Source organism: Protopterus annectens, chromosome 2.part2 (assembly GCF_019279795.1).
Source record: "Protopterus annectens isolate FY-2018-M chromosome 2.part2, PAN1.0, whole genome shotgun sequence".
NCBI classification, from domain to species: domain Eukaryota; kingdom Metazoa; phylum Chordata; order Ceratodontiformes; family Protopteridae; genus Protopterus; species Protopterus annectens.
In genome coordinates, this window is record NC_056730.1 from 714372015 (window position 1) to 714398046 (window position 26032).

Consider the following 26032-nt stretch of genomic DNA (forward strand, 5'->3'; position numbering starts at 1 on the left):
ACACAGCAAAAGGGGTGAAATATGCCCCTACTTATGCAAATGCATAAATACTTTTTTCTTGAAAATTGTTTCAGATGAGATACGTTTTTCTTTTCAGAAATGTCATCTTATTTAAGAGATGTGTGGATGAGCTGGTATTTATTTGCCAAGGAGGTGTTGAGATATTTACTGCATATATTGTATTTACTATTTTACTATATTATTTTCTCAGTATCATGGTCTACAGTTTTCTTACATTCTGAATTCAGTCCGAGTGAATTACTTAGCTCTGATAACGTTAAAGTGGGAAAATAAATCAAAGCTACACTTTACAAAACCTCACAGGGGTTAATAATTTCTATATGCTATCTGTCAGCATCATACTAGTTTTCTGGAACTGTTACCTTTTGGTGAGTTCAGCTGGCCTTATAGAAATATCAGAAAGTCAATAGTGTATCCTGTGCCTTTTCCCTCTTTAAGTGAACCTCATTCTGAGAGGTGGAATTAACTTAGGACTAATGGACCACAATCACTGCTGATGGTTATATCAGTAGTGATTGTGGGTATACCAGGGAGGATTCAGTGGAAGGGATCTGAAATGGGAAAAATCATATAAAATTGGAGAGTGGGTTTTTGGGGGACTGCCCCTGTAAAGACATATACATTTACTTGTGTCTTAGATGATGGATCCAGGTTGGAAAACATGCCTCAAGACTAGTAAATAATGTTCAGTTACAGTCCTGTCGATATCACCTTCTGTAAGAGTTTTTTTATCAGATTTGATGTTGTGTTAACTACCTTATGATAATTTAATGTTTGATGTCTGCTTCATTTAACTGCACTTTCAAATTACTTTCCAGCAAATTGGCTTCATATTCCTTGTGACAGTAGCATCTCCAGATATATCTATTACTAATCACAACCCACTAAAGAAGAGTTGCTTAAGGAAAATTACTATTTAACAGCAATGAGGTTACTGCTTAACAAATTATCAAGTTATGTTGACAGAGAGTGACAAGAATGCACACATGCTGTCTTGCCACAGACTTATTATTAAGAATCAAAAAAACACCAGCAACAACAAAATAAGAAAACGCAAAATTATTTTTTTGATTTTTTTTTTGATGTTCTTAATGCCAATGAGCATGGTCTCATTTTTTCCTATGAGTTGAATAGAGAATAGATTAATTTTTTGGATATAACATTATACAATGATCAGGAAATTATAGGCTATAGGCCTTTCAGGAAATTAACTTTGGTTAATATGTTCTTACATGCCACGAGTATGCATCCAGGGCATTTGTTGAATTCTTTACCTTATGGTGAATTTAAAAGAATTTATGAGCATACTAGTGACAAAGAAGAAATAATTTATGAATTGGATAAGGTCTTATCTAGGCTGAGTGAAAGGGGCTATGATAAGGCACATTTATTGAGATGTAAGAATAAATTACTTGGGAATAATACTGATGGAATATCTACTGTATTTAGGAGTAATGAACCTATGGGCAGGATGCATTTAGCAAGGGAGGTTGATGATGATGATGATAAAAAGCTTTTTTATGTCACTAGATTTTCTCAATTTTCTAATGAATTAATTCAATTAGTGAGAAGGCATTGGCATATTATTTGTGAAGATGAATCCATTGGTCATTTGTTTCCTAAACATTCTCGTTCAAGAGAGGGAAGAATTTGAAAGAATTATTAAGTTATAATTTTGTTGAAGGAAAAAATAACCTTTTACCATCCGGTACTTTTTCATGTGGATGTTGTAGTGTTTGTAGTAAGGTCAAGAATTTGAATATTATTAATGGCATAACTTTTGCTCCTAACTTTCATTTCAACTGCAGATCGACTGGGGTAGTCTATATTTTGGGCTGTGCATGTAATGACATCTGGTATGTAGGACAGACTAAACGTATGGTTAGGGTTCGTGTCCTGGAACATTTAAAAGACATTAGAAATAATAATCAAGTCAGTCCTATTGCCAAACATTTTCATGATAGACATGGTAACTTCCCAAACAGTTTGATATTTTGTGTACTTGGAAAGCCCTTCCTTTCTAGAGAGGGTGACATTGTAGCCAAATTATTGGAATTAGAAACAAGAATGATTTTAAAGTTTAAGACTTTAAAGCCTTTTGGTTTGAATCAGGAATTAGGTATATAATCAGGCACATAAGTTTTATTTTTATTTTTTTTGCATTGAATTTGTGTGTTTGTCTATTTAGTATTATTTTAGATTTATTTATACTGATATGAATATTCATATTGATGTATATATATATATATATATATATATATATATATATATATACATACATATTTATTGAGTTTTCAGTGGTCACTTTAAAAATGTTTAATGTTATCATGCTTAATTGCTTAATATGTTTATTAATTGAATAATGACAGCTGTGATTTGATGTATATATATTGGTTTAGTATTAGAATGAACTGTGATCCATGAAGGCGAATTGCCGAGGTACCAGATCGCTTTGAATTAAAGAAATTGCTGGTCAAGTGCTGGTTATCTGTGTTTTCTTATTATTAAGAATGTATTTTCCTTTTTTCTTAATAGCACTGGTTTATGGAAGATGCCCTTGATGTGACATCACTAATGAACACCTGGACACTCCAAAAGGGCTTTCCAATGATTACTGTTACAGTGAAAGGAAAGCAAGTTCACCTGCACCAGGAGCTTTACCAAAAAAGTGCCGATTCTTTTCGGGTAGACAGGTAGAGCCTTTTATTTATTTTTATTTATGAAGAGCTTCATCTTGATTTGTAGATATATCAGCAAATCAAAGTTTATTTTTCTACATTTTATGTCACAGTAGATGTTGAAAATGGGATTCCATTACTGACCTCTGAGTTAATTTTTAATTCAAAACTAGAGTTTAATGTTAATATTGTTAACCAAATAAACTAAAAACTAAAGTGTCATAATATTGATGATTCTGTAGAAATGAAGGTTATACGGATTGGATAGGTGTGACAGTTTGGTTATCATAAACTCTGTCTGGTTGTTATAAACTCTAAATAGTATTCTAAGAACTCTTACACATTCTAACTTTTAAGAATGAAACTACCTGGTGATGGTATTGTGCAACCAACTCTTCCAGGTGAGAAGGCCTGTGATAGATATCCCACGATGTCATATCAAATGCACATCCTGATTTTTTTTTAATTTAATTGACTTTTTTCATGTCGTGTTTCCAGAGTATGATAATCATTTCAAGAACAATTTTTGTTTAACATTTACAGCAACTCACCAATAATCAGATATCTTGTTGCTGCAGGACAGAACTATTCAATAAGTGATTCTATAAAAATGTGTTGAAAGAAGGATGCATTCTGAAGTCATCATGACCTGTTAAAGCATCAAGAAAGTTACAATGAAGGTAGAAAGTACTTCCTAAAAAAGTACAAATAGCAGGAGCTTTCCATATGAGCAGAGACCATAAAGTGTTAGCCTCATTCTTCTTTGCTTTCTAGATTCCTTATCTGCCATAAAGTGCTAGCTCTTTACATTCCTCCTTTAGACTTCAGGCTGTGACCATTGTAGTAGTGCAGCCTTCAGTGGCAGACAGGCCTCTGGACAATTAGTACTACCTCTTTTGTGAAATGGGTAGGGAACAATGACCACTAAGAATGCTAGTGACCCGTGCATCAGATCTTTTCTACTGCATGAGAGGAAATTATTACAGGATACTTAAATCTTACATTCAGTTACCGTTTCCTTCTCTCTCACAGCCTTTAAAATCCTGCTGGCAGCATTTAATCTGATGCTAGCCATGTCATTATTGATCACGGATGGGTTACGGATCCGACCTCGGATCCAAGCCAGCAAAAGTGAGCAACAGCTCCTGAGCTCAAGCTCTTCCCCTTTCCTTACTTCCTACTACCCATGATCCTCAGATCTCGTTTGCCGCGGTCGTGAATGGTCAGTTCCAGAGCTCAGGCAAGCATTTAGATAAGTAAGCTATTTTATTTAAGGATTTTGTTTTGTTTTTTCCTCTCTTTATTAGTCTTTAGGGTTAGTAGTGTTTTTAGTATAGTTTGGTGCTAGGCTTTCCTCCTTTCTCAGTAGTTTGTTGCTGATGTTAGGTCCTTTCCCCCTTTTTTTTCCCCTTCTCTCTCCACCTTGTTTTATTTGTTGTGGAGTGTGGGTGTGCGTGTACTTTGTTGTGTGCAGGGATGGCTGAGAAGCCTGTGAGTTTTAGATGCTGCCCCTCATGTGGTTGGAACCTGGCCCCCACCGACTCGCATGAGGAGTGTGTCTACTGTCTAGGAGAGTCCCATTTAGAGATTGACTGCGACATCTGTGCTGGCGTCAACCCCCAGGCTCTCCTAGACCATAGGAATAAACTGTTGCTGAAGAGCTTAGCTTCAGGGGGTCCCTTAGTCTCAGGGTCTCCCTCGAAAACACTCTCAGATCCCAAGAGGAAGTATCCAAGTCCAGCCTTGGAGGCTTTGCCTCTGAGAGCCTCGGTCTCTACAGCTGAATCCGAACCCTTCAAGGCTGTCAGGGTCCCGGATCCGACTGAGGAGAATAGTTCTCTTGTCGGCTCTGACGACTTCTTCGGATCTGATGGTTCAGCACCAGGCTGGCTCAGATCCGTCGACTCTGTTTACATCCCCGGCTCCTTCCGCTGCGATGGAGGCCGTGGTTATTAGGTCCTCAAATCTGAAGAGGCCCAGCAGGTCCTCTTATAGGGACGGTAGGCTTTCCACCCACTTGGGACACTCGTCTGTTTCTTCTAGCTCCACCAGGAATTTACTCCCCTCCGATATGGACCAAATGATGAGGAGCTTCCTTAAAGCCCAAATGGAATTGGGTCTGCTCCCATCCCCAAGCCGTGCGCCAAGGTGTCCCTCTCCCACTCCCATGCTCCTCTCTCCCCGATCAGCTCCAGAGAGTTTGGTGCCCCAGATTCAGGGCTCAACGGAGGAGCGTCAGTTGGCATTAGGAAGTACCCCCTACTCCCATGCCTCCTGGGTCCCTGGTGGAATCGACTCATTTTCCCTCTTGGTCATCCTTACCTCGTGCCCCAGATGTCCACCCAGGCCACCGAGGGGAGGGTTCTGGTCTGGAGTTGGATCGTTCTCTTCCCTTGAAGGAGGAGGCTTCATCCAGTCCCTCAGCCTTTCAGGCAATAGAGAGGACTGTGTCCGGTTGGTCAACTACCTCCTCCTCAACTCTGAACCCTATATTACCTGGTTCCGTGTTGGGAGGTGAGTCCTCATCTTTGGTCCAGAGTCAACCACCCCAAGATCACCTTCAGAGGGGAGTTACCCCCCTCCAGGGGTCCCATCCTCTTCTGAGTTCTCCCCAGAGCCCCCGGTGGGGGAACCTCCTCAGAAGAGGTCGTGCAAGAGGAGGCACCTTGACTCCCCTCGGCAGTCTTTGACAGATGATATAGACGTCATGAAGGGGACGGGACCACAGACATCCGCCCAAGGGGATGTCCTTCAGTGATATCCTAGAAATCCTTAAAGAGTGGGGCGGTTGAGCTCCCCCATCCCGTCCTCTGAGGGGTCCGTGTTCCAGAAGCCATTCAGGGCAGGCCCATCTACTTCCTGGGTGTCCCCACCTGTAGATGAGTTGGTCCATCTCATGGCAAACAGGACTTGGAAGGAGCTGGACACAGTAGAACCAGTGCCCAAGAGGGCAGACAAGTTTCTTACCCCCCCCGAAAGAGATACCCTTCTGGAGTAAAGGTATACCGATGGATGCTGTTGTGGTTGCCAAAGCCACCAAGAAAGAGCTCATGGAATAGAGCTCATTGGTCCCTCCCCCTAACAGGGAGTCTAGGGTGATAGACCGATTTGGGAAGCACGTGTATGGCTCAGCCACATTTGGGCTGAGGACAGCTAACTACATGGCACATTTCACCCGGCTACAAAGGGATTTGCTGTCAGAGCTTTCCACTTCCCTTTCAGAGTTATTGCCTCCAGAGAGCTTTAAGATGGTGTCTCTGAAGCTCACTACTTTCACCTCCCTAGCCAATGCCTTGATGAGGTTGATCTCGAACTCGTTGAGGCCACCTCTTGAGCAGTGGGTACAGATATTGCCATCAGGCTCCGCCTGTGAGGATTTGCAGACCACTTCAAGGCAGCCTTTACTAATACCCCTTTTGATGGGTTCACCCTCTTCGGTCCCTCAGTCAAGGAGACTTTGACCCGCAGTGAGCAGGAAGGTAAGACATTGTCAGCTATTGGGAACAAGTTTGATACTCCCCAACGGTCCTTTTTTAAGACTCAGAGGGGCAGTAAGAAGCTATAGTTCCGTAAGGTGCAGTCTTCCTTCCAGGATATTCCACAGGAATCCTCCTCTTCTGGCTGGGGAAGGGGATTTGACAACAGGTGCTGCCCTAGAGGCATAGGGAGTCTGTAAAATCAGGGCTTCCGAAAGCCTTTCTCAGAAAAGCCCCAGCAGTAACCCTGAAGTGCTGCCTGACTGTCCTGCCTTGGAGGCATTTGGGGGTCATATATCCCGGCACCAACTGGCCTGTGCGACCATCACCTCAGACCGATGGGTGCTAAACATTGTGTCCAGGGGTTATGTCATTCCATTCAACTCCCCCCACTTCAGAAGTCCCTCCCAGATGTTCCACCCAACTAGAGGGAGTTGGGTCTCATAGAAGTCCACGACCGCCTTCAAAAAAGGGCATCGAAAGGGTCCCAACAGGACAGCAAGGATCCAGAACTTACTCTTGCTTATTTTTAGTGCGGGGGACCTGCATCCCATCCTGGACCTCAGTCAACTAAATTTGTCAGTCCAGAAGTCGAAGTTCCAGATGGTCACTGTTCAATCCATTCTGCCACTTCTGCGCAAGGACGATTGGATGTGCTCCATAGATCTCAAGGACACATATTATCACATCAAAATAGACAGACACTCCAGGAGATTCCTGCACATCTGGCTGGGGGCCAATCACTATCAGTTCAGAGCCCTGCCCTTCGGCCTCACCTCAGCCCCCCCCCCTGGGTCTTAACCAAATGTGTGGCAGTGGTTGTAGCCCATCTCCAGCTGCAAGGATTTCAGGTCTTTCTGTACCTGGATTATTAGCTCCTTGCAGCTCCCACAAAGCATCTTCTCATTCATGCAGTGGCTTTCACCCTGAATCTGTTTTGAGACCTAGGCATTACTGTGAATTTTCTGAAGTCGCACCTCTCCCCTTGTCAAAGACTGGAGTTCATAGGGATGGTTCTCAACATGGTGTCAGAGACAGCGGCTCTTTCCCACAGCAGAGTAACTACAATCCTGCAGCAGGTCCGCTCCATTTTGTACCAGGGCCGAGTCCCAGCCCATCTCGTCCTTCAGGTCTTGGGGTCAATGGCTGCAGCCATCCAATTGGTTCCACTGGCCAGGTTCCACATGCGGGTGCTTCAGTGGACTCAGGCAGTGCAAGGTCTCCTTGTCTTCACCCCATGTCTTCCATGATTTGAATCTTCTGGGTCTGCAAACACCACTTGTCTTGGTGGATCCAGACCCTGGATCTCTTGTTGGGAAGATTCTTTTGCCTTCCTGTATCCCAAGTCGCAGTGACCACAGACGCCTCCCTGTTGGGGTGAGGGTTGGGCATTTCCAGGGAAGGATGGTCCAAATGATGTGGTCCCCATTAGAGACCAAGTTACACTCATGCATGAATCATGCCATCCCAAATAGAACCAAGATGCTCTCATCCAAAAAAAGGAAGCCAATCTGGTGGTCCCCTGCCATAAACAAACTTTACAACAAAAGGAAGAAACTGTTGCAGAAAAGAGGAAAATCCCAGGATGGAAAAAACTCCCTTACCAGCCTCAGTAAGAAACTGAGATCTCTCATAAAATCCTCCAAAGCTAGTTACAAAAATAAAATTGCCAAAGATTCTAAAGACAACCACAAGGCATTCTATAACTATGTCAAGAATCTAAATGGCAATGCTCAGATCTGCTCTGAGCTAAAACAGAATGGCATTAAATATACTGATCCCAAGGATATTGCCAATATACTGGCAGATCGATTCATTGTCAACTTCACCCCCCTCTCAGCCCCTAAATGGCCCATCTGAATACCGGAGGATTGCCAAATTCTGGTAATAACGGCCACGCATGTAAAAAACGCACTCTCCAAAGCTAAGAATACAGCATCCATGGGACCAGATGACATCCCAGGCTGTGTACTACATGAACTACAATATGAACTGGCACCTCACCTTAGTGTCATGTTTAATCATAGCCTCACCTCAGGTTTTGTGCCCACTGAGTGGTGCAGAGCTACAGTTATCCCACTCCACAAGGGGGATCCACCTTGGATCCCAGAAACTACCATCCCATCAGTCTGACGAGCCTTATCTGCAAGGCCATGGAGCGTATTATAATGGAACTTATAAACAAAGACATTGGCAACCTTCAAACACTGAACCCCACCCAGTTTGGGTTCCTGAAGGGCCGATCTTGTCTCCTGAACCTGATTGACTTCTTCAAATCAGTCTCTAGAGCCATGGACAAGGGTAAGGTGGTCCACACAGCCTATTGACACCATCCCCCACTCTGGAATCATAGATAAACTTACTAAGCTGGGCATTAATCCCTATGTCACCCAATGGGTTGCTAACTGGCTTACTGATAGAACCCACACTGTAAAAGTAACCAACTCCAAATCCAGCTCCAGACAAGTGATAAGTGGAGTACCTCAGGGTTCCATCCTGGGACCGCTGTTGTTTGGCATCTACTTCTCTGAAGTACAGGCCAACACTAAGGGACTCTGGCTAACAAAGTTTGCAGATGACTGCAAACTGGGAGCCATTATTGAATCCCCAAATGATGTGGATACTGTACAAAAGGGCCTTACAGAAACAGATGCTTGGTGCCAGAGCCATGGGCTCAAGCTCAATGCCAAGAAATGTATAGTTATCCCCTTTGGGAAAAAACATGTACCCATGAATTACAATATAGGTGGCAGTACACTAAACACCGAAAGTGTGATAAGAGACTTAGGGACACAGGTGGACAGTGGTCTCATCTTCGATAACCACATCACGACAACAATCAGGAAATCCTTCTATGTGGCACACCTCATCACTAAGGGCTTTTCATCCAGAAAAAAGGAGGTCATTGTCCCACTGTACTCATCCCTCATTAGACCCATTATAGAATCCAACGCCCCGTTTGGTATGTACCTCTCAAGACATCTGCAACAACTGGAAAGGCCGCAGAAATACCTCACTAAAGAATCACAGGCCTAAAGCAGATGCCCTACACTGACCACCTTAAAAAACTCCAGCTATACTCTGTCGCATATCGTCTACTCAGAGGCAATCTCTGCTTAACATACAAGGCCATGTCAAACCCAGAGCTGTTGGACATGCTACACTTAAAGAAATTCCAATCCCTCAGAGCCACACGCTCCAGGGATCGAAACCTTGTCATCACAATAAACAAAACATGCTGGAGGGATAGGTTCCTGACCCAGAGACTCCCCAGACTCTGGAATAGATTGCCCATACATGTCAAGCAGAGTGCCTCTTTGGCCCTCTTCAGAAGGAACCTTGATGATTGGATGGGAGAAAGGAAATTCACCCCGGGGATCACGTCAGTTGCCCTGCTAGACAGGGGTCCAGGGAAGTAAATAGTGTGGAAAGAAATAGCCAGGTAATTGTTATGGCTAGGCTTGTATAGGCCCTAGGGCTGATAGCCTAGTACCAACCTGTGAACATCGGTGTTCTCGAGATGAGAGTGGTCCTACTGACGTTGCAAGCCTTCCAGGAACTCCTCCCTTTCAGGACGGTAGCCATTCAGACAGACAACATAGCAGTGGTCTGTTATGTCAGCAAGCAAGGGGGAACACGATCTTACCTTCTGTGCAGAGAGGCCATGAGAGTTTGAGAATGGGCGATGACCTCAGGCCACTTTCTCCTTGCAACACACATCCCTAGCGAGTCCAACGTGCTGGCAGACAAGTTGAGCAGGAACATCCTGAGTGCTCACGAGTTGTCCCTGAATCAATCAGTGGCAGATCGAATCTTCAGCAGATGGGGGTCTCCATGCTGCGACCTGTTTGCATTTCAGGACAATCACAAAAGCAGCACCTTTTTTGCCCTGATCTCCCCTCTGGGGGAGTCCCCCAGGAATGCTCTGATTCATGATTGGCCACAAGGTCTCCTCTATGCTTATCCTCCAATCCCTCTCATTCCCAAAGTTCTGCAGAAAGCCCTGTGCCTGAATGCTCAACTCATCCTCATTGCCCCCTTTTGGCCTAGACAGACGTGGTTCTCCCTTCTCTGGTCTCATCTGAAATATCCACCTTGGATATTGCATCTGGCTCTGGATCTTATCTCCCACCAAGGGGTGCCTTCCCCCTTCTGAAATTAAGTCCTTGAGACTTACAGCCTAGTTCCTCCAGTTCCGATGATCATCAGCCAAACAAAGTTGCCTTCCCCGGTGAAAGATATTATTTTGGCTTCCCAGAAGCCATCTACCAAGAAGGTCTACCTCAGCAAATGGAAGAGGTTTTCCATTTGGGCTCATCAAAGGGAAATAGATCCCTTTTCAGCCCCCATTTTTGCCATCTTGTCCTTCCTTTCATGTCTTTTTCAACAAGGGGCACCCTTTTCAACGATAAAGCTCCAGCTGGCAGCCATATCCAACGTTCATCTGGATGTTAATCCTATTTTTTCTTCCAGATTGTCCAAAGCCTTTCTAAAGGATTGTTCTTACTTCAGCCTCCCTTGAAAGACCCTTCCCCACTGTGGGATCTTTCCTTGTCATTGCAGTCTTTGACCCTTCCTCCTTTTGAACCTGCTGCGACATGTGATATCAAGTTCTTGTCTTGAAAGACAAATCTTCTGGTAGCTATCACCTCCGTGAAGAGAGTTTCAGAGTTGCAAGCCCTCTGTATCAAACCTCCTTTTCTGGTTTTCCATAAGGATAGGGTTTCCCTTAGAACCAATCCTTCCTTTATCCTCAAGGTGGCTTTGGAAAATAAACCAGTCTATAAAGCTTCCAGTTTTTCCCCAATTTTTCTAACAAAGATGAGTATCAACTGCATTGCCTGGATGTGCATAGACAGCTGTGTTTTTACCTGAACAGGCCTGAGGAATTTAAAGTTCAGACCAACTATTTGTGGCATTCTCTCAGGCCAGGAGAGGCAAGGCCATTTCCAAAGTATCCATCTCTCCGATTGTTTCATGCATAGGTCACATTTATCAGATTAACCACAAAGATCTTCCCAGACCTCTTAAAGCCCATTCTACTAGGTGTGTAACTACATCCTCTGTGTTCTGAGCCAGGATGCCATTGGATGACATTTGTGCTGCGGCCACTTGGTTAAGTCCACATACCTTTGTGGCGCACTGTAAGTTAGATCTGGTGTCTGAGGTAGGGCATTCTTTGGTTCTTATGTGCTCCGGCTGGGAACTCTTACCCATCCATGATCAATAATGACACGGATAGCGTCCGATAAAGAGTTATGTGCTCACCATAACTTGGCATCTGTGCTATCCAGTGTCATAATTCATCACGTTCCCGCCCTCTGTCCCCCTCCTTCTGGTGACCAAGGGAACCTTGAGAGTGTTGTGGGGGCTGGTGGGCTGCATTCCTGTGTAATCTAGGTCCCTGTACGGGACAGTTCCTTAGCAAACTCGATCTAAGGATCATGGGTAGTAGGAAGTAAGGAGAGGGGAGGAGCTTGAGCTCAGGACCTGTCGCTCACTTTTGCCAGCTCAGATCCGTAACCCATCCGTGATGAATAATAACACTGGATAGCACAGATGCCAAGTTGTGGTGAGTACATAACTCTTTTTTTTTTCTGTCACATCCAACATTAACCTGCAATGGAAAAAGGTTTGGCAGTCACTTTTCATACAGCTTTAACAAAAAAGAAAAAACACAGAAAACGTTTCCAAAAAATAAAAATAGTGAAAAAAGAGATACCAGAATTAAAAACTGTTACTAGGAAAGTTGTAGGCTTGAGGCCCATGTTTGGGTATGTCAGTGCACAGGCACCAATGATCACTGTAATTTAACTTTCAGCTATATTAGTGTTTATGTTTCCGGAGTCTGACTAGCATATCTCAAAACTCAGTCTTTGCTGTCACTGGTAAAATTGAGTTTTCATGCCTAAACAACAGAATAAATGTCCAGGTGGCCATTAGACTACTAGCCAAAACATGCAGTGGTGTTGCCTATAATGTCTTAGGAAAGAAAATGACATTTACAGCTGCTTCAAGGGCCAGATGTTCAGCCTAGCAGATTGAAAGCAAAGGAGGGAAAAGTTGTTGGTCCACTTTTTTGACCAAAAAAGTGGCAGTGGCAGACAGCTGTTGAAACAGAAAGTGTTGGAAGGTGTGTCTCATAGCACTTGGCATAAGTTGGAATATCTTCATAAGGACAGACACACAGAGAAAGATAGGCTTTAGGTCTGAACCTTTATTAGGTAAGCATAGTGTTCAGCAAGCCCACTGAACCCTTCTGTGAGTGAACTTACCCTTGATTAGCACAGGCTTAAGCTTGAACGGCTCCATAACATCACTTGTGTATCCCATAGTTTTTGCACCGCCCTAGCTCAAGAAAATCAGAAGGAACCCATGGCTGATGTGCTTAATTCCAGAAGGTGGTATTGTATTATCTGTTCACAGATCAGTGCTACCTGAGAGCTAGGACTCCAGCCACCAGGCATATATGAGTCAGCAGGCCCTGGTCAGGGAGTTTTTCTGGGTGTTCCATGCCAAGGTTTTTACCCAAAAGCAGGGACACCATTCACGTGTGGTGTGACCTTGAGTCATGGGTCTGAGAGTCAGCTCCAGACAGTTCACGCCTAGCGTAGTGTACATCTCTCCCCAGGATGTGCTGCTTTCATCTGATTACTTTGGAAATTATTACAAGCACCTAGATCTCACTGATTCCATCACGCAACACTTGTCTGTCACATTTATCTTCACCTGAACTCATGTTTGCAGGTAGTAGAAGGAGGTCCTCTTCAGACAGGGTCACTGTAGTAGCTGATCATTACATTCGGGTTAAACCCTACTTCTTTTTGCTTTGGGTTAAGTATATTTTCCAGTTTAGCCCTTTTCCGACTAAGAATTAATGCTGTTCGAGTACTGCAAAGGTGTCAGATTCCTGTATGTTTATTTATTTGTTTGTTTTTTTTGCTTTTTGTTTTTATTTATTGGGAAAGTCTCACTTAGAAACAAGTAACCCATTTTCAGCAGAGGCTCTGGGAGAAAAACTTCAGCAAAATAAAAATAATAACAACAAAAGTAGAAAAAAAATTGAACATAATAGTTTGAAACTACAGGTAAAAAGCCAACAAAAGTTAAGTTCTGTTAACAATAACAAATAAGTTCAATAGTACATGATGTAACAAAAACTGTCCAGCGTGGTCTGTCTGCACAGATAATAATATGGAACATGCTCAGCATCAGTTCAAAGCAGGTAATGTTACAGACAGTAAAGGATTTGGTTTAAGGCAAGAAAAATACCAGTAGAGGATAGTGAGATATTCTGAATGTTAGAATGGAGGAAGAGTAAATGTAGGATAGAAAAAAGAATAAAGGTAAGGTTAGAATTATTAACATGGTATTCAGTAAAAGCATAACATAAAACTAAAGGTATGATGCGGTGAGAAAAGCTGAAAAAAGAAATAGATGTGATCAGAAAAAGGAGGAGTTTGAAGCAGATGAGAAGAAAAAGTGTACAGAAAGAAGAACATAAACTGCAGTAGCTGGGAAAGAGAAAGGGTAGTGAAAAAAGAGAAGTAGAGTCTTGTTGTAGAGTGTGTGCCTAGTATTAGTCAGGCTACTAATAGCAATAGCATAAATCCAGTGTTGGTAGGCTGTGTTTTCAGTTCTTACCACATCGCTGTTCTCCATTTATATTTTTAGAATATTTCTGCCTTTTTAATTTCACTAGACTTGTGGGTACTAATACCATGATAGGAGTGAACCCCATTCCTAAGTCAAAGTATGATAAAAGTTCATAAAATTAGTATTGTTTCAGTCTTTGATGTTAGAAAAAGTGCTCCTCATAGCACCTGCAATGTGCCCAGAACTGACTCCTTTTGCAGTTCGCATGGAGTTGCATGCAGCGGCAGCATATCTAAATACAACTGTAAATTGTTTTTTGAGACCTATTGCTCCCAGTACTATTGAAACTGTCTGGGTATTGTTTTTCCACATTGCCCTTGTTTGTTGTTGTATTTTATGACTGTGTCTGTCTGTATGTAAGACACTATAGTCACTGGGTATAGCAACTTCAGTGATCAGTGCTACTTTTGTCTTCATTTCCTGGACTACTATATCTGATTTTCTCACATCTATTTGTTGAACTGTTGGTAATTGTGCCGCAACGTGATATAAACTTCATCATTTTCTATAATGCTCTGTGGCCCATGTTTCCAATGCTTCTGAGCTACTTCAGTATTATAATGTTTGCACAATCCCCAATGTAACAGTCTTGCCACATTATTATGCCTTTCAATGTACAGGCCTTCTGCCTTTAGTATATCACACCTAGCAACAGGATGTGTGACTGTTTCCAATTCTCTTTTTTAAAAGCTGCATCTATCTGTTTCTGCAACATGTTCAATGGACTTTGTAACCACCGTGTATGTAGTCCAGTATCCTGGGCTGTCAATATTAACCTTTTGTTGTTTGGTTCAGCTCTCGTTAACCATTCCTGCATTTAATTCTGATCAACATGAGGTTGTTCCAGGAGTTTTCTGTAGTTACAACTATATTTATGCATTTTCCATATTTCTTGCCTTCTCATCTGATCCTTCACCAGTTTCTTTTGATTTTTCGCACATTCAGTTGTTGCCTGATTTTTGTCAACTTCTGGTTTGATTTCCATTCCAGCTTGACACCGATATGCTTCTGCTAAACCAAGCAAGGAAGTCAACTTAGATTTGCTCTTCCCATGTTTTAAAGCTTTCTCTGTGTTTGCATCTTGTGACGTCAGCAGGGTATGTATTGCTGATCTATAAATGTAATCGATTTCGAGACTGTGCATGCCTCCTTTGGAATGGGAAAATGTATAATCTTGGTATACGCTGATTTTTGTACATCCTTTGATAAGCATGAAGCATTTTTCTTGTTTTCATGTCCAACTGATCCAATACCTTTTGAGGCCAGTCAGTCAGCCCAGACCTGTAATTTAGAACAGGAAGAGCAAATTGGTTTATAGCTTTGACTTTGCTCTAGGTCTCAGAGCTGTTTTCAGTATTAATTTTAATCTTCTAAAATATTCTCTACTAAGTTTTATTCGCATTTGTTTGTTTTATTGTTGATCCTTCATCAATTCCCAAATAATTATACAGTCCCTTTTGCTCAAGTTCTTTTATAACACATTCTTGTTCCAGACTGATATTTTCTAGGTGCTGCAGCTTTTGTGCCGTAAAGGTTGATTTTGCACATTTATCAAGACCAAATGACATTCTTATATCATCTGAGAAAGTTTTGACCACTTCCAGTAGTGCTTTCAGTAACTCATTTGATGAACTATACAGTTTTAAATCATCTACAAAAAGAAGATGAGTGGTCTTTACACTTTGTTGTTTTCTGGGAGTCAAATTGTAGCCATGACCTAATTTATTAAGTGACACCCTGGAATATCCCCCTTTAAATTCTTATCCCTGGGATAATAATTAGTCCTTTATCGTGGATTAGCTGCAAAGTGGTTTGCCACTGTTTCATGGTCACTGTAATGTAATCAGTCAACGTATCCATTTCTATCCATTCATCTTTCACATTTCTAAGCACTCTTTTTTCCATGAATGTGGGTTGCTGTCATATGCTTTTTTTGTAGTCTATCCATGCCATACTTAGATTCTTCCCCTTTTTACAGTTCCCCATTATGACTTTATTTAGCAATAAATGATCCTTTGTTCCATATGACTTTCTTTAGCTTCCTTTTTGTTATTGGAATGATTCATTTGTCTTCTAAATGACTATAAACTCTGTCGACATCAGTCCCAGTGTGTATATTTACACATCGTTGGAAGGCAAGTTATTAGTCTGTAATTTTTAGGATACATTAAGGAGGAGTATCGTTTTTTCCTGTTGTTAACCAGATTGTTGTCTGTTCGGGGAGCATATAAGTAGTTCCTACTCATGGCTAAATCTTCATGTAAGATGTTAATACTTTTAGCCAGATGTTAGGTACTGCATCTGGGTGGGGTTTCCATTCAGGAGCTTTTCTTAATTTTGTTTCAGTTTCTCTGGCCGTTAGTTCATCCTAGTTCATACCCTGTACATTTAAACTTCTTATTCTCTTTTACTTCTTCTATCCATTCAGCATCTTGTTTATGTTTTACAGGTTCTTCATAGATATTTCCCCAAAATGGTGGTGTTTCTATTCCTTTTGCCTTTCATCAGTAAGTTGCTTATTTTCTTCTTTTCCTTTATATTTATCCACATATTTTCTTAGTGTTTCTGCCTTTGTTGATATCTTTAGCTAATTATTTGCAACAGTGTGCAATATATCCTAGTCTGTTTTAATACTGTGCTTTGTTTTATCATGTCTGTCTTTCTGAGTATTTTTCTTAATCTGTTCCTTCTTCTGTACACTGTTAACAGTGACATGTCTTGTCTTAATTGCTGTATAGTTTTCTCTATTCAGTATTTCCATGATTGCATTTAATTTCTCCCCTTCCTTTCCTTTACTACCCTGTGTTTTTGTGGTAAGAATTTATCTGTTATTAATTTAGCTGAACAGTAATATATCCTGTTTACTTCTGTTACATTGCATGAATTTCTATGAATGGTCTTAATTACTGTGTTCATTTGTTTCATCAAACTTCTAACATTTTGGGTCGTATTAACTTTCTATAGTCTATTTCTTTCATTGATTTTGATATGTATGTCCATCCATCTGTATTAAATTAAGCAATTCTTCCCTTAGATCATTTTCTTCTAGACTAAGGGCACATTCTTTGTTCTCCATTTCCTATGGCATTCTACAGAAAGTGCCAGAAAATCTTCCTGTGCCATATTCTCTTCATCTTCATATATTGCTGTTTCATATGGGAACTCACTGGCCTATCACACTACAGCACTTGACTGGGACAGAATTGCCACCGTTTTCTGCTCCTTTCCTTGCTGTGCAACTCCAACTGAACTCTTGTATTTATTTCCATCTGAAGGCTGCAAAGTATTTTCATATGGCAACTGATCAGACATTTCCCATTCCAGTGGTTTCTCCTTAATTTGGGGATTCATTATTCTTTCATGCTGTGATGTTATCAGAGTTAGATTTTCTACACTAAATCCTTCACTTCACGGGTAGTCCATAACTTCATTTTCTATTTCTCTAAATTCTCAACTAATAATCCTCTTTTCTACCTTCTCCTTTATTTTCTTATTATATATTTTTTTGCTTTGCCTGTATTTCTCTTCAAATATCTTTGCTGCTTCTTTTTTGTAGTAATTAATTGTGCTTTCTCCTTTGCATAAATATTGCACAATATTAAATCTCTTTTTTCCCCATGTCCATAGTTTTATTCAGATGTCTCCTGCTGCTTTGCTTTCTCCTTACTTGGGAGGTTCATTGTTCCATCACATTGTGACATAACCTGTGATGTTATGTGGTCCTATCTCACCTACATTCCTTACTCACGGCTTCGGAGTCGAGAATCGGCTCCGACTCGGCCAAACTTTCTAGCACAAAGTCTCTAATTGGCTGGGCTAACCCGGTATCCCAGAGTGCACCTCGCCCTAGCCCCAGATCTCGTTTGCCGCTCGTAGAGTTAGGACGTGGTCTCGCTTGGCTGTGGCTAAGTACTATTTTAAATACCTTTAAAATACTTTTAGTATTTTAGCAGTCTCCTTTTGTCAAAAGCTATTTTCATAGCTATTTTTCGTGTGATTAGTTGTTGCGTAAGGTTGAGAGTCTTGTTGTTTGTGGTATCCCTACTGTTTCGCGGGCTAGGCCCATTTAAGTTAGAGGGCCTAGTCCTCTCCTGTGTCCTCTGTCATTTCACTCGGCACCAAAGAGATCTCCTGAAGGAGCTAGGAGATACTCTGACAGGTAACATGCCTGAGGCAGTAGCGCAGACTGTTAACGCCCAGTTGTCTACCCTAGGGTCCATTGTCAACTCGTCCATGAGGCTCATATCTTATGCAGCCGAAGGGGCGAGTAGGGCAGCTAGCTCAGGCGTAGATTTCAGAAGGCAAACCTGGATGCACCCATGTCATTTTGCGGAGGCCTTTAAGTCTTCCTTCACTGACGCCCCCTTTGATGGGTCCTCTCTCTTCGGACCCAAAGTGAAAGACACTCTCACCAGATGCGAACAGGAGGGAAAGACCCTATCTGCCGTAGGGGCCCGTTTTTCTCTCCCTTCTAGGCCTTATCCCAAGGCTCAGAGAGGGGGGGGGAATGTGGTTCAAAAAGTCTCAGAGGTCCTTTCCCACAGCTCAAGGTGAGTCCCCCTCCAGAGGCAGGGGGGTAATTATTCTGGAAGACGCCGTCCTAGAGGCAGAGGGGGCCCCCGCAACTCGGGAGACCGCAATTCCTTTTGCGGCTCTTCCTTCCAGCGTTCCTGAGGTGTTGCCCAACTGTGCCATTCCAGAGACAGTCGGGGGACGAATTTCGTTGCATCTGGAAGCCTGGGAGAGCATCACCCAGGATCGTTGGGTGCTTCAAATAGTTACCGGAGGTTACACTATTCCCTTTGCATCTACACCCCCTCCAGTCAGAAGGATCCCGGACGTCCCACCCAGTCAACGGGATCAAGCAGCACTAGAAGTGGCAAAGCTGCTAGAAAAAGGAGTCATCCAACCAGTCCCCTCAGACCATGTCGGATCAGGAACTTACTCACGACTCTTTTTGGTGCCGAAAAGAACAGGGGACCTGAGACCCATTCTGGATCTCAGTCGACTCAATCGCTGTATTCTGAAGTCCAAATTCCAAATGGTCACACTTCAGTCCATTTTTTCACTGCTGGAGAAAGGAGTATGGATGTGCTCCATCGATCTCAAGGATGCCTACTACCACATCAAAATGGAGAAGGCATCCAGGAGTCATTTACGCTTCCGGCTAGGAGCCAGTCACTTCCAGTTTCGTGCCCTGCCCTTTGGTCTCACCACAGCCCCCAGGGTGTTTACCAAGTGCTTGGCAGTGGTGATGGCTTACCTGAGACGTCTAGGATTCCAGGTGTTTCCGTATCTGGACGACTGGTTTCTCGCCGCCCCCACCAGGCATCTGCTCATTCAAGCCAGGGAGACAACCATCTCACTTTCCCAACATTTAGGAATTACTTTGAACTGGGAAAAGTCTGCCTTGCAGCCCTCACAGTGTGTTGTTTTTATAGGCGCAGAGCTAGACTCTATTCAAATGCGAGCCTTTCTGCCACAGGACAGGATAAGGGTGTTGCAGACTCAGATCCATGCACTGCTGCCCCTCAGAAAAGTTCAGGCCAGGTTAGTTCTTCAGCTCTTGCGATCCATGGCCTCCACCATCATGCTGGTTTCTCTGGCCAGGTTACACATGCGGATCCTACAGTGGCTCCTGTCGGTTCAGTGATCCTTTCAAAAGCTTCCTCTTTCCCACTTGATACTTCTCACAGAGCGATGCAAACAGGACCTCCTCTGGTGGCTACGCTCCTCCAATCTGGACAGAGGGAGGAGCTTGGTTCCTATGTCTCCAGTGGCCATGGTGACCACGGACGCCTCCCAGATGGGGTGGGGGGGCATTATCTAGGCAGGACGATCCAAGGCACCTGGCAAGACCACGAGGTACACTTGCACATCAGTGTTCTGGAGATGAGAGTAGTGTTTCTGGCGTTGCGAGCACTCCAGGACTTTCTACCTCTGGGAACGATTGCAATTCACTCGGACAACATGTCCGTGGTGTGGTACCTGAACAAGCAGGGGGGAACCAAATCTTACCCCCCCTGCAGAGAGGCCATGCGAGTGTGGCAATGGGCAGTGTCTTCCCAATGGTTTCTAGTGGCAATGCACATTCTGGGGAGGTCCAATGTGATAGCGGACAGGCTAAGCAGAGCTATTCTGATGCCTCACTAGTGGTCCCTGAACAACCGAGTGGCGGTTCAGATCTTCAAAAAGTGGGGTCAGCCTTGCTGCGATCTCTTTGCCAGCCCCCTCAATGCCAAATGCAGCAATTACTTCACTCTGATCCCCCCACAGGGGGAATCACCCGGGGACGCTCTAGCTCATGATTGGCCCCTCGGTCTAGTCTACGCTTTCCCTCTGTTTCCAAGAGTGATACAGAAAGCCATATCCGTGGGAAGCAGGATGATTCTTATTGCTCCACACTGGCCTTGACAAATATGGTTCCCCTTTCTTCAACAGTAAGCACTGGACGGTCCGTGGACTCTGGACCCAGTGCCGAACCTCCTGATTCACATGTCAGGACAACTTCATCCGTCCCTGCGAACCCTCAGGTTGACAGCCTGGCTGCTCCAGTTCCAGTTGGCCGCAATTTCCAATTTTTACACATCTTATGAGCCCTCTCTTATGGGCCACAAGCTCTGTAAAGCTTTTCTAAAAGGCACTTGGTTACTTCGTCCCCCAGTTTCTGAGCCTGTACTACCATGGGACCTGAACCTTGTGCTACAAGCTATCGTCACCACCCTTTGACTCCCTTTAATACTGGTTTTTTTATTTACGTTTTTCGGGTATATCCATTCTTCGCATGAATTTCTATGAATGGTCTTAATTACTGTGTTCATTTGTTTTATCAAACTTCTAACATTTTGGGTCTTATTAACTTTCTATAGTCTATTTATTTCATTGATTTTGATATGTATGTCCGTCCATCTGTATTAAATTAAGCAATTCTTCCCTTAGATCATTTTCTTCTAGACTAAGGGCACATTCTTTGTTCTCCATTTCCTATGGCATTCTACAGAAAGTTCCAGAAAATCTTACTGTGTCATATTCTCTTCATCTTCATATGTTGCTGTTTCATATGGGAACTCACTGGCCTATCACACTACAGCATTGACTGGGACAGAATTGCCACAGTTTTCTGCTCCTTTCCTTGCTGTACAACTCCAACTGAACTCTTGTATTTATTTCCATCTGTAGGCTGCAAAGTATTTTCATATGGCAACTGATCAGACGTTTCCCTGTCCACTGGTTTCTCCTTAATTTGGGGATTCATTATTCTTTCATGCTGTGATGTTATCAGAGTTATATTTTCTACACTAAATCCTTCACTTCACAGGTAGTCCATAACTTAATTTTCTATTTCTCTAACTTCTCAACTAATAATCCTCTTTTCTACCTTCTCCTTTATTTTCTTATTATATATATTTTGCTTTGCTCAGTTTATATTCAAATATCTTTGCTAGCTTCTTTTTTTTTGTAGTAATTTATTGTGCTTTCTTCTTTGCATAAATATTGCAATATTAAATCTCTTTTTTCCCCATGTCCATAGTTTTATTCAGATGTCTCCTGCTGCTTTGCTTTCTCCTTATTTGGGAGGTTCATTGTTCCATCACATTGTGACATAACCTGTGTTACACTTTCTAAACTAAATCCTTGACTTTGCAGGTATTCCATAACTTCAGCTTCTACTTTTTTAACTTCTACTTTACTAATCTTCTGCTATACATCCTCCCTTTGTGATCTTATTTTTTTTGTGTTGTGAAATTTTCCATATCAGGGTGCCTTTGCCTGTATTGCCCTTCAAATATCTTTGGAGCTGCTTTTTTGTATTAATTGATTTGGCTTTCTCCTGTGCATAAATATTGCACCATATCAGATCCCCTCTTTCTTTCCCATGTCCATATTTCTTTTTTATACCTTTTAAAAATCTCTGGATTTTGTTCTTTATATTTTTGCACTTCCTCAGTCACTTCTTTATCCAAACGGCCCAAGGTTGGTCTGACTGGGACAGTGTCCATTTTCAGCGGAGACCCAGGGAGAAAGCTCCAGTTTAAGCTTACATACAAATTATCACAACAAGTAATAGAAATTATAAACAAAATTGACAAAAAAATGAGTGTTAACACGTTTACAGAATAAAAATATAAAAACAAAAATATATACATAGTATCAAATAGAACAAGACTTTAAAGACTTGAATATAAACAAATATATGGTTGAATTTATATCTGTGGAGGAACATAACATTAGTTAGGAAATTAAGCAGGGAGAATCACTTAGGCAAAGTAGTGCATAGTTAGTAATAATTCCGTGGTGAGAGTTGCAGCTAGGAATGTAACTACTTATAGAGAAGTAGTGTTGTTAGAAAGGATATGTTAGCAGAGTTAGTACGTACAGCCAAATTGTATAAGTAATGCTACGTTAATAATTAACCTACAGTGTTACATGTACAAAGCCAAGATTCAGATATGTGTCTTTTGAGAGATATTTTGAAATGATTAAGATTGCTTATGGATCTAATACTATGTGGAAGGGTATTCCAGTTTTTAGCAGCAAAGGTAGAGTAAAGAGAGTTGCCTGCTGTATTGGATACTTTGGTTACTTGGAGTAAGTCTTTGTTAGATGATCGAAGAGTACGAATGTTAGAGTAGGGTTGTAGAATTAAATCAAACAATTAATATGTAATATTTCTGCTGTATATTTAACTTACTGTTACCCGAGTTTGTTATTTAGAGAAAAACAGAAGAGAATAATCTCAACTTCGTATGAAGTAAGGTTTTGTCCTGTCTAAATGATCAATAGCTGTTCTTGCGGTAGATAAAAAGCATCTGAATCTGCCACACTCAGTGCTTGTTTTGTATCTGGCTTATGAATGAACTTCAGTCTTGTGGTATTTGCCAAGTGTTTAACAAGACAACTAGACTAAGACATTTCAAGTACTTTCTTAATTTTAGACTGAGAAATTCTTGAAATCTTTTGAAAAGGCACTCTAGAAAAAGAAATAAATCTAAACATGAAATACTATACTCTGGAGTGAATGTTTTATGTGCTTAAGGATTAACTGGCTAGGGGAACTGTACTTCATACTCCTCCTTCTTTTAAAGGCTGAATATACTGTTGGGCAGATTACTTTCATTTTTTTTTAGAAAGAAACTGTGCCTAATTTAGGGAAGGGTGTGAGCAAGTAGGTGGAGACATTTCCCTTTTTAATACTTAACTGAAAGATAACGAGTGGGCGTGAATAAATGTTTTATGTGCTTAAGGATTAACTACCAAGGGAAACAGTGCTTTGTACTCCTTGAGCCCTTTTAAGGGCTAGATGGGCAGATTATTTTGTATTTTTTTTTTAGAAAAAGAACTATGCCTAATTTAGGGACGTATGTGAGCAAGTAGATGGTGACATTTCCTTTTCTGTCACTTAAGGGAAAAGTAACGAGCAGATGGAACTGAGAGGATGTATCTGCTGCAACACAAAGATGTGCGTCTTTGCATGTTAAATATATTGGGAGTGAAAGGAGTGGAGGGATGGATTTTATGCTTTGATACATTAAAAGATGATAGAAGAAATTTATAATTTTGCCTTTCAGACTTTCTTGAGAGAGGATGTTGAACTAAATGTAAGGTATGTAACATGTTCAGTTTTGACACTGAAGAATGGGATGGTGAAAATTTTGTTTATCTTAAGTTTAAAGAGATGGGGAAATGAATATAACCAGAAACAGTGAAACAATGAAGAAAAAGAGGTGCAAGTGGATTTTAAGTTAGAATAACATCACTTGTTTCCTGTAGTTAAGGCTTTAAAAACAAAGACATTTAAACTACTCTTAGTGATCAGGAAGATTGTAATGGGAATGGAGATAGATGGTTTGGTCAGTTACTCATTAGGAAATAGGTTTAATTGTACAAAATGCCAAATGGAAGAAAAAACACTATTTTTAAGTAAGGATACACAAACATCCCCTGTGATAGTACCAGAGTCTACCAACATAGAAAGTTCATCTAAGTACTCTATGGGGCCCATAAAGGTTACAGTTGGCAAAGGCTGAGGAAAAAAACTTTGAAATTAATGAACAATGTGATAAATATGAGGATAATATAAAATGCTAAAAGAGGGATAATTCTGGGTGAGTGAGATTAAACAGATAAAGAAAATGTAATAGTTAAGAAAAATAGGCATAATGCACTAGGGGACTCAGTCTTGGGTAATGCTGATGGAGGAATTGTTAAAAATGGTAATAACAAACTAACTAACCAAGAGTCAATCAAAATGGAAGTATTAATTATTGGAGACTGTTATGTTACAGGGTGTAAGAAATAATGATATGAGGATCAAATGGAAGGTGTGTTACCGTGATATGTTTTAACAGATATAAGATGCAGGATATTATGATAACGCTGAAAGGCCTCTTTAGTAAAGAAGGAAAATATGGTAAGGTTATAATCATTGCAGGATTCAATGATGTTGGTAGATGTAACATGCCTTCATTAACACTGTTAAGGAAATTATTGAACTAAGAAGAGAGAACATTTTGATGTAGTTTTCTGATGTTATTCCTGTATAAAGATTTGGATCAGTTTTAAATAAGGTAGCTAGAACTTTTACATAAACTTGAGGCAATGACTCTATGGGAAGATATGGTGTATGAATATTTCTGGAAAGATAAATTACATTTAAAGTACAGTGATAGGAAGTTTCTTATGAAAAAATTGTTGGGTTATGTGAATTATTTGATGAAGAATAGAGGAGTTCTGAGAACTGTGAGAACAGGTGTGGATATCATTTTTATATGTAAAAAAACAAATGTTTAAATTAAAAAATCCCAAAGTTACACATTACAGTTACAATAGATAAGATTGATGTACTTTTAAACACTGAAACTTGGTTCTCAGAAAGAAATCCTCTGTTGAGCTTACCACGATTCCTGGCTAATCATTATGTTATTATAGGGAAGAAGGGTGGTGGTTTGTCTATATTACCAAATTTACGTTCAAGGTGATAAGTAAGTGCTCAATTTTAAGATTATGTCAGTTACTATATTAGTTAATCATATGACTGTTAGGCTATGTTTGTTTTATAGATCTCCAGGTCTGAGTTATCATGAAAATTGTGATTAAAGCAGAGTTATCATTTTTCACGTTTGAAAATAAATTTGATTTTATAGCTGGGGTTTTAATGTACCCCAGGTTAGATAGAAAGGTACCTATATTGGTACAGGTACACTTGATGAGCTTGTTAAGATTAGTATGGAATTTAAATATAAACAGCTGGATGAAAATCCTACTGGAAGAAAATATATTAGATATAGTTTGGGCAAAGGAAGATATCTAAGAAATAAAATGTATTATTGCACTGAGGCTATCAGGGTCAGACCACCACGGTATAGCATAGATATTAAAACTTTGTGATATTTGTTTTGATATAAAGCAAAAGTCAACAAGACACCTATTTTGTATAACTGATTTTTTTTTTCAAAGGTGATTGAAGAGTTGATGAAATGGGGCTGGAAGGAAATCATGTCTCAAAAAAGTATAGCTATAACCTGGGAACTTTTCTATACTTTTATACATCAGTTGATACTAAAACATGTTCCTTTAGTTCTGGTTAAACCTAGAGTACTTAAATGACCTTGGTGTTGTAGGAAAGATGATGTTGTTGTGTCTTTCGGCTTTTCCCGGTTAGGAGTCGCCACAGCGGAACTCCGGTCCACTAATGATTGGCAGTAGATTTTTACATGTCGAGTTGCCAGCCCTGATGCACAACCTTCAACGAAGGTACGCCCATTCACTCATGTCTCAATACAGAAGACGCTCTAGCAGAGAATCGAACAGGACAGCGTCTTACTGTGAGGCGACAATGCTACGGCAGCATCACCACTGCAGTTGTTGTAGGAAGGATGATAAATTTAATAAAAGAACATAGTTTCTTTGGAGGAAGTATAGATTGTACCCAAATTAGTGTAATAGGATTAGGTGCAAGTATAATAATACTGCACTTAGGAGTCCACTGAGAAAGGCCAGATACAACTATTAGTAGAGTCGGGCGAAATGCATTCCAGATATTTTATAAGCATTTGAACCAGTACATAGATAGGAAGTCTGGTTATAATATTGTGCAAAACAAGGAGATTATTACTGGTGTGGGATATTTGGCAGATTTATTTTTGGACACAGTAGTTGTCTCTAAAGGAGAGTTTTAATTCTGTTACATTTAATAACAGA

General features: G+C 41.2%; 1 protein-coding gene across 1 annotated transcript in view; it reads left to right on the top strand.

The window, feature by feature from the left end:
* Positions 1 to 26032, top strand: part of ERAP1 (endoplasmic reticulum aminopeptidase 1) — a 1476217-nt gene that overhangs the window by 849815 nt on the left and 600370 nt on the right. Inside the window, exon 11 of the mRNA XM_044064113.1 lies at positions 2557 to 2714. Within this exon, the coding sequence (XP_043920048.1) occupies positions 2557 to 2714 (158 nt within the window). The remainder of the gene's footprint in view (positions 1 to 2556; positions 2715 to 26032) is intronic.